Genomic DNA, 9,511 nt, shown 5'->3' with positions numbered 1-9,511 from the left:
AGAGAAAAGTAGAAAATTGTAGTAATAGTTATAACTGAGCAGAGGAATTTTCAAGTAATTACCTTTGTGTCTCTGTGTCTATTTAATGCTATTTAAAATGTGTGAATATGTAAAATACAATTGGTATATAATAAAAATATAACTTAAAAATGTGTGCTTAAATGGTTATGTGGACTGGTCACCCGTCAAAGCTGCACTTTAATAATGTTGTTCTTGCGTAGTGAGAAAAATCACAGCCTGGATTGTTTTGTTAGCCTCTCATCCTCCTTCATGTAACCAAATCCTGTTTACACCTGCTAGTGAAAACCAATTAAAGTCATTCAATTTAGCCATGGAAGATGAATTTCACAGTACACTCTGAATGGTGACGTGTTCCCTTCTCTGTTATTTAAACACCTTCTTCCCTAAAAAGAAACAGTCAGAGCCAAAATGATCCTCCATTTGGTGGCGTTTCTTCTTTTTGTGGGGGGCAGAGGAGCAGTGGAAAACACACAGATTTTGACAGTGTCCCAAAGATGCTTGGAGGATACAAACACTTTTCTCCGGGAAATTAACCAGGATGAACCAAAGGGCTATGCTGTTCTAAGTAAGTGATTGTGATTTTTGTATGGCATTTCTTATGCGCTTGTGTGGTAAGTGGCATTTAATCCACTTTAGCAGAGGAGCCAAGATAGAAAAGTCAAAAATACAGAAATAGATTACAAATTCTTCAGGACAATGCAAGACCATAAGCTTAAGTTCATTTTCACCTTCTCAGAGAATAAAAATACTGCCGCTGGAAGCTTCTGAAAATTACAAAGATTAGGTTTTTATGACTGTCATGCTTACATCAAAAATGATCGATGCATACATCAAATCCATGACTTTAACCTGTGCAGCTGGTGTAGAGCCTATGAAACTGCATAAGTGTTCAAAAGAACTGTAAGAATATTTAAATAGTTAAGATGATGATGTTGAAAGTGTTCATTTCATACCTACATTGTAACTAATTCCTACTCATTGTGTGCTTACAGTGGGGCAAAAAAGTATTTAGTCAGCCACCGATTGTGCAAGTTCCCCCACTTAAAATGATGACAGAGGTCAGTAATTTGCACCAGAGGTACACTTCAACTGTGAGAGACAGAATGTGAAAAAAAAATCCATGAATTCACATGGTAGGATTTGTAAAGAATTTATTCGTAAATTAGGGTGGAAAATAAGTATTTGGTCACCTCAAACAAGGAAAATCTCTGGCTCTCACAGACCTGTAACGTCTTCTGTAAGAAGCTTTTCTGTCCCCACTCGTTACCTGTATGAATGGCACCTGTTTGAACTCATCATCTGTATAAAAGACACCTGTCCACAGCCTCAAACAGTCAGACTCCAAACTCCGCCATGGCCAAGACCAAAGAGCTTTCGAAGGACACCAGGAAAAGTATTGTAGACCTGCACCAGACTGGGAAGAGTGAATCTACAATAGGCAAGCAACTTGGTGTGAAAAACCAACTGTGGGAGCAATCATCAGAAAATGGAAGACATACAAGACCACTGATAATCTCCCTCCATCTGGGGCTCCACGCAAGATCTCATCCCGTGGGGTCAAAATGATCATGAGAACGGTGAGCAAAGATCCCAGAACCACACGGGGGGACCTGGTGAATGACCTGCAGAGAGCTGGGACCAAAGTAACAAAGGTCACCATCAGTAACACACTACAACGGCAGGGAATCAAATCCCGCAGTGCCAGACGTGTTCCGCTGCTGAAGCCAGTGCATGTCCAGGCCCGTCTGAAGTTTGCCAGAGAGCACATGGATGATACAGCAGAGGATTGGGAGAATGTCATGTGGTCAGATGAAACCAAAGTAGAACTTTTTGGTATAAACTCAACTCGTCGTGTTTGGAGGAAGAAGAATACTGAGTTGCATCCCAAGAACACCATACCTACTGTGAAGCATGGGGGTGGAAACCTCATGCTATGGGGCTGTTTTTCTGCCAAGGGGACAGGACGACTGATCCGTGTTAAGGACAGAATGAATGGGGCCATGTATCGTGAGATTTTGAGCCAAAACCTCCTTCCATCAGTGAGAACTTTGAAGATGAAACGAGGCTGAGTCTTCCAACATGACAATGATCCAAAACACACCGCCCGGGCAACAAAGGAGTGGCTCCGTAAGAAGCATTTGAAAGTCCTGGAGTGGCCTAGCCAGTCTCCAGACCTCAACCCCATAGAAGATCTGTGGCGGGAGTTGAAAGTCCGTGTTGCTCGGCGACAGCCCCAAAACATCATTGCTCTCGAGAAGATCTGCATGGAGGAATGGGCCAAAATACCAGCTACTGTGTGTGCAAACCTGGTAAAGACCTATAGTAAACGTTTGACCTCTGTTATTGCCAACAAAGGTTATGTTACAAAGTATTGAGTTGTATTTTTGTTATTGACCAAATACTTATTTTCCACCCTGATTTACGAATAAATTCTTTACAAATCCTACCATGTGGATTCATGGATTTTTTTTTTTTCACATTCTGTCTCTCACAGTTGAAGTGTACCTCTGGTGCAAATTACTGACCTCTGTCATCATTTTAGGTGGGGGATCTTGCACAACCGGTGGCTGACTAAATACTTTTTTGCCCCACTGTATGTATTTTCAGTGAGACAGTAACAAAGACCAGCCTTGAGGCTAATAACTAACTAACTGTACTACCAGCATAAGGAGTAGCACTGGACATTGCGTGGTCAACACCACCCTCCTGATGGAACCACTGAAATGCAAATCTTTGCGGAGCTGTGATAAGAGGCTATAGCTAATAAATGTAGCTGTTAGCTAACACATACTTTTGTAAGCTAACAGCTAACTTATGAAGAACAAAATACCTTATAAATCAAAATATGCTAATGCTACTCAAGTTCAATGTAAATGTTACTTACTACTTCACTATTTCAATACTTTTTTTTAAGAGCCACCAACTATAAACCCTACACAATTAGCTTAAATTCACCTCTATCTGTTTTATTTAACTCCCTTTTCCCCTACCAGTGTCACAGCAACATTAATGACATCACTGTTTGTTTCACACTTACTAATAAAAGTAGGTATGCCAGCTCAGCAGGGGTCTTGGGACACACGTAAATCCAACCTACTAAACCTACTGTTAATGCCCTACAATCCACCTAGAGGGCGCTCATGAGTTAGTCTTCAGTGAATAGAGCCAAATGGCAGACTGAAGTATCTAAGCTTGCTCCTGCCACGGGGAAAAAAATCTTTTTTTTTTTTTTGTTATCCAGAAGTCCAAATTTGGGGTTATTTCCTCAAAATTTCAACTTTAAAATTACAAATTTCAAATTATTTTCCAAGAAGATACTAAGTCGAAACTTAACTATATTTTGGTGGATGCACTAGTATGTGTATGTCGTTTTGTGATCAAAATTAGCAAGACACAAGACACTTCTTCTTTATTTGTTATCTAAAGGGTGTCTTTAAAACCTAGAACTTCATGAAAAAGTGAGATTTACTTATATAGTAACACCATGCATCTTTACAGCCAATGGGCCTGTGAATGAATGGCTTTTTTTCTTCTTCTGTGTGTTTTGTCAGTGTATGATGCTTTTGGGAAAGTGGGCAGCAATGTTGTAGGAGGTAACACCAACCAGCCTGGTTTGCTGCAGCAGTGCCGCTCTGCTCACGGCCCCAGCTTTTCTGGACAGTACTGCCAGGTGTTCCTTCGGCAGGTAACAACTAACACGATAAAAAGTCATGACAACCAATAGATATTAGATGAAAGTAAGCATACTTTAAACTACGTTTTCTTCTTAAACAGGGAAGAGTCCAGTACTTTGTCGGTATTTGTGTACCTGACTCCTGTGAGAAAGATGACGTGCAAACATTGGTGCTTTACGGTCAGTGATTTAAAAATGAATTTATGCGGTATCATCTATACAACACAATATCGCTTCTTTCTTTTTTTTTTAAACGTGACTAATTTTCACTTTTCGACAGACCAGCTTCAGTTTAATCAGATGTCCCTCATTCCTCCTTTACCTTCCATCCTGGTCAATCAGTCCACTCAGGAGATGATCATGACTCACTGTTTGTCCAGCAAAATTGCCCCTGATACATCTGATATCACCTGCCTGTCAGTATACGATTACACTGCTCTCACTTTCTTTACTGTTTTATCTGCATATGCACTTCCATTAGGGTTACCTGTGGAGCAAAGATGAGCATCTTTTCATATGTCCAGGCCTTTAGCTCAGGACACCTTGTTTTTGTCTTGTCAAACTTTATTTTCTCCTGCAGGTTTGTCTGTTGTGTAATGGTAGCAATTCCTCTCGGAGCCACCCTGTTAACAGCTATGATAAGGTGGCAGTGGAAAAGAAAGGTCGAACCTACATTAGAGTCTTCCTGCTTAAACGCTGCGCTCAACCTTTACGGGACCCTGAAGACCAGCAGCTCATCCAGCAGTGAAACTAATAGCTGGAGTTCAGAAGAAAGTAGTAAGTGCAAAGTGCATCATCTAGATTTACTGAGGAGTAGTACTGCATATCACACATATTATGGTTACTATCTTCAGTAACCAAATAATGCGATTATGTGAGCTGCAGAATCAGTTATTACAGATGTATTTATATTGAGACAATACTGACCTTGTATAATATTGGTTTTGGCAGATAGCAACCACCCCACACAAACATGCGCTCTTCAAAGCCGTGTGTATGGCTGCCTTCAAGCAATCTCTATACAGAAGACCACGCAGGGCATTTTTAGCACCTCCACATCAATTCCAGTCGGAGGCTACGCTTCACTGAATGGCATCCGTGTTCTCAGCCTGTTATGGATCATATGTGGCCACTCTGCACAGTTCCCTGTAATCAACAGCTTGGGTATGGCAGTACATTGATGGTCTCATTACTCCATAACACACATATACTTTCACTTATGTTCATAAGACCTGTGTTGCAGACAATTACAAAGACTGGAGGAAAACTGTTGAAAGCAGCCCTTTCTATGTGCTAACCATAAGTGGACCTGTTTTCATGGCTGTCGATACCTTCTTACTGCTGGGGTGAGACTGGAACAATTTCAGATTGACAGTGTAAACATATATTTTTTAATTATTTTATTGCCAGCTTAAGAAATTTGATGTTTTAGGGGTCTGCTTAGTGCCAGGTCCCTGCTGGGCTCTATCAACAAGGCTGAAGACAAACTGAGCCTCAGCCTGGTTGGGAGCTATCTCTTAAAGCGGATTACAAGGTGTTGTATTTTGGTCAGTTAACCAAATTAATTTGTGTCTGCGTCACTCCATTTTTACACTCAAGTAAAAGAGGCTTTCTGCATGTGTTATTCATTTTTTAAATTGCTGTTCTCTGTCCTCTTTGCAGGATTCAGCCACTGCATCTGTTCATTATGTGTCTAACCATTGGCCTTATCTCTCTGGTCAAGTGGGGACCCTACTGGTTCCCATTTATAGACACAGTGATGGATTGTAAGACATACTGGTGGGCTAACTTACTATTGATCAGTAATCTGCTCCCAGTCCATGAGATAGTAAGTTTAACTTATAATTTAGTCCTACATTGGGTATTTTAGAACAGATTTACTTACCTGTTCTTAACCTTTTATCTTCATATCCCTGTGCAGTGTATTCCTTGGACGTGGTACCTGTCTCTAGACTTCCAGTGTTATGCAACCACTCCTCTCTTGGTTTATTTATACAGACTGTATGTTCACATCCTTTAATATGATTCTGAAATACTGTTAAAGTGATTTCTTCATTCTTGAACTAGAGCATCACTAGGAGCCGTATACATTTTTATTATCTCTGTGGTTGTAATCCTATCCCCTCCATGTTTTATTTGTCAGAAATAGGAGTGTGTTTATGGTTGTGGCAGGTGGCCTCCTCCTGATGACTATTGTGGCCAGTGCTATTATAACTGCACACCTGCAGCTACCAGTCTTTCAGCCATCTACAATGTAAGATTCAATGCAAAACAGCGTTTGGTGAAATGAATATCAAGGTTTTTTGTTTTTAAGTTTCAGTGTTTCCTTTTTCTACAATGCAAAAACATAATTGAGGCTGTCTACCAACTATGCATCTCTTCTTATGATTTCCCAGAAAATAAACTTGTTTATTTTGCAGGACATCTGAGAATTATGTTTTGTATTACTATGTGAAACCCTACACGAGATACGGGCCATTTCTAATAGGGATCTTGACCGGAATATATCTGACAGCAAAGAAAAATCCACTGTTAAAGCAATGGGTGAGAGCATTTTGACAGGTTTCAATCCCAGACCGTGGCTTAGTCTTTTCTGAGAATTTAAAAACAGCATATGCCTTTTGGTTTATAGCCGAGCCAGAATTTGAACATTTGCCACCACACTTATGTGCTTATCATATCTGTTGTTTCAGTGGCAGGCAGCACTTGGTTGGCTCTGTTGTCTGTCACTTTTGGCTCTTTTGGTTGGATTGCCCTACATCCTGAAGGAGACGCCAGCCAATCCATCTGTGCCACATGCCCTGTATCAAGGGCTGCATAGACCACTCTGGGCACTGGCTGTGACCTGGATTATACTGGCCTGTGAGGAAGGCTATGGAGGTAAACCAGGTGTTGGGATGAACTAAATCCCATATCTCTACATTAACAGTAATAACAATATAGGAAAGCACATAGTATGTTAAAGGAAATTGAGTCTGTATGTTCTTATTTTTATATGTCTTTATATTTTCTTGTTTTTTATCACTCCAGGCTTTATCAAGAGGTTCTTATCCTTGACTTTCTGGGTTCCTCTTTCCAATATCAGCTTCGCCTGCTATCTCATACACCCTGTCTTCATCATCCTGTACATTGGCTTTCAAGAGACCCCAATCCATTACACAGACATCAATTTTGTAAGTATTTCATGTTGCACGTTCTGTTTTAGTGTGCTTATTTCAAATGATTTGGCACAGTTCTTCATAACATCAGACTTTTCTCCTCTGCTCAGATGTACCTGTTCCTTGGCCACCTGGTGCTGACATTGGCAGTGAGCTACATGCTCACTGTGTTAGTTGAGAAGCCCTACCTGCTCCCAAAATAGAGCAGGGCATGGACGTGCCCAGCTATTCACATCCTTAATAACTACCCTCATTATCTTTGTTTATGCATTGTGATCTCTAACACTGCTTTTATTTATAGCTGCTTTTGTAGCTAACGAAGCAATTTAATTAAAAACTTGGAAATATGCTTTTAGTGTGTGTGCGTGTGTGTGTGTGTGTGCTGAGGTTATTATCTGACACAGTAAACACAATTTACATATCTGACAAGTCGCTATGGGTTGATGGAGAAAACATCCTGCAGGGTCACATGACATTTTCTTGACTACATTTTTATTGCCTCACACGTCCATGTTCTTAATGCCTTGCAGATACCACACAAGAAAAAGATAACTTGTCACCATGTGTTAGCGTAAGGTGCAGACATTTTGAGCAACCCCGTATTTCTTTATATTATCTGAGGAAAATGGGAAATAGGTGCAGTGATTTACTGAAGCGTGCCAACATAGATGGAAATACAGTAAATAAGGCAAGAACAGAGTTCAAATTCTGAGAAACAGACAAAAAGTTTATGTTTAGTATGACCACCTTTAAGCCCAAACTCTCTTTCTTGAAGTAGTCTTCGGGAGTAGTTCTCCAGGCATCTTGAAGGACATCTTTAAATGTTGGCATCCTTTCATTCTGATCTCTGTCAACATGATCCCACACTGCTTCAACAATGTTGCCGTTTTAGTCATGTCTATGTGCCACTGATTGACTGAAATCACAAACCATGACAGAGACAGCACTGTGTTTATGGCTGTAGATACTCACTGGTCTCCCTGTCTTCTCTGTACATATTGACAATGATTTGAACCAAAACTTTCAAATTTCGATTCATCACTCCATTACACCTGTTCCCATTGATTTTCAGTCCAGATCTTTTGTAATTTGGGATACCTTAACCATTTCTCCCTGTTTACCCTTCTTTTTGACAGCTACCCGTCTACTGAGACCATTTTTTTTGGCAAACAGTAGATAGATCAGCTGAAGGACCAAATATATGTCTCAGACCTTGTGTCAAGTCTTTGTTTCCTATTTCTTAAGTGCATGACTTTCAGACATTGTTCATTTGTTGTAGATAGTTGGGCTGCCACTTCTTCTTTTGTCCGGTTTCCTCAAATTTTCAAAGAACGCACGCTCTTTGTGAATCTCTTTGTTGCAAAAAAAACAAAAAACAAACTATTATCTTTGGTGTTTTTCATAGATTTAATGGAGGAAACTGGGTTAAAAAAAATCATGTTCTTTGTAACAGGCTGCCAATATCAAAATGTTTGAAGATATAATTTAAAATTGGTTGTTTGCTAAGCTATGTGTAGACACAACACTGGTTCATCCCTTGAGGTCGATCGCTTTTTTATGCTTGAGTGATTCATATGTCAACGTGAAGAGCAAAGTTTTTTTCTAGCAGGAGAAAAAAAAAAGAAGAAAACTTAAAAAATGAGAAAATGAGTAGTCATTTCAACACCAGTGCACTGAAAATGAGAGAAAAAGTTGCCAATGTATAAAGAAAAGCTTTGAAAGACTTTGAAAGCCTGGAGAACTAGTGCTCATGATAGTCTGGCCTTGGAAGCAAAATATAAAGAAATGAGCAATGGCTCAGGACTGTTGCATAGTAATGTAGGTATTCAAGCCCATTAGCCCTTTAAGAAAACCAAGCTCCGACTGTACATAGCCAGCCTGTAAGCAAGGTACAGATGTGGTTGTGATTATAGTTATATACCTAAAACAACTACTACACCATTTGTGGTTGTCAAATATATATATATATATATATTAGGGGTGCAACGATACACAAAATTCACGGTTCGGTTCGGTTCGATACTTTGGTGTCACGGTTCGATATTTTTTCAATACAAAAAAATGTTCATGCCTTTTTAATTTGTCACTTATATTAAAATTATAAATATATATTTTAACTCAAAAGTACAGTTTTTAAATTTAACCCTAACCCTTGTGCGTGTTTTTTATTTTGACAGCGAATGCGCACCTGCGGACCACTTATGTGCATCCCTGGTTATTTAGCTCGTCATATTGCAGCCACAGAAATTCTTTTGTCCATGAAACCATAAAGCTGCACTTTCTTTTTGCCTTATAGTCTGATTTGTCATAACTTCTCCGTTTTGTGGTAAGCTTTTCTTTGGCTGTCACTTCTTCACCCTGACCTGTCTTATTTGGCTCAGCAGAACTGAAATATAAATCCTGCTGCTTTTACACACGCACTCACATAAGCTCAGCGATTCTCTGCGCGATCAACCTCTCACATGTTTAAGCTGCGGGAGATTTCACTTGTCATGTTTGCATAGTAAGCTAACGATTAATAACACAATGTCAGAGGAATTGGTGCACAAATTATCATCACTCACAGATCAGTGCTGTCGCTCTCTATACACAGTTCACACGATTGCAAAGTGAAAGCAAAAAAACAAGCGCAAATTCAAACGCGACTTCAATATGTCAC

General features: G+C 39.8%; 1 protein-coding gene across 1 annotated transcript; it reads left to right on the top strand.

Annotated features, from left to right (window-relative positions):
- Nucleotides 1-472: 472 nt before the first annotated feature.
- oacyl (O-acyltransferase like) lies at nucleotides 473-7,135 on the top strand. Its single transcript, XM_085279848.1, has 15 exons — nucleotides 473-586; nucleotides 3,573-3,706; nucleotides 3,796-3,874; nucleotides 3,975-4,110; nucleotides 4,275-4,471; nucleotides 4,646-4,858; nucleotides 4,938-5,040; nucleotides 5,127-5,228; nucleotides 5,357-5,522; nucleotides 5,616-5,695; nucleotides 5,838-5,948; nucleotides 6,115-6,238; nucleotides 6,388-6,574; nucleotides 6,725-6,867; nucleotides 6,963-7,135. Coding segments are annotated over exons 1-15 (1,869 nt in total). The 5' UTR covers nucleotides 473-585; the 3' UTR covers nucleotides 7,056-7,135.
- The last annotated feature ends 2,376 nt before the right edge of the window (nucleotides 7,136-9,511 follow it).

The sequence above is a fragment of the Mchenga conophoros genome, linkage group LG7, assembly GCF_057382185.1.
Source record: "Mchenga conophoros isolate Kocher_MC1m ecotype Shallow Benthic linkage group LG7, M_conophoros_male_GT1.1, whole genome shotgun sequence".
Taxonomy (NCBI): Eukaryota; Metazoa; Chordata; class Actinopteri; order Cichliformes; family Cichlidae; genus Mchenga; species Mchenga conophoros.
Note: the sequence above shows the minus strand (reverse complement) of the source record. Positions and strands in the feature narration are given on the sequence as shown.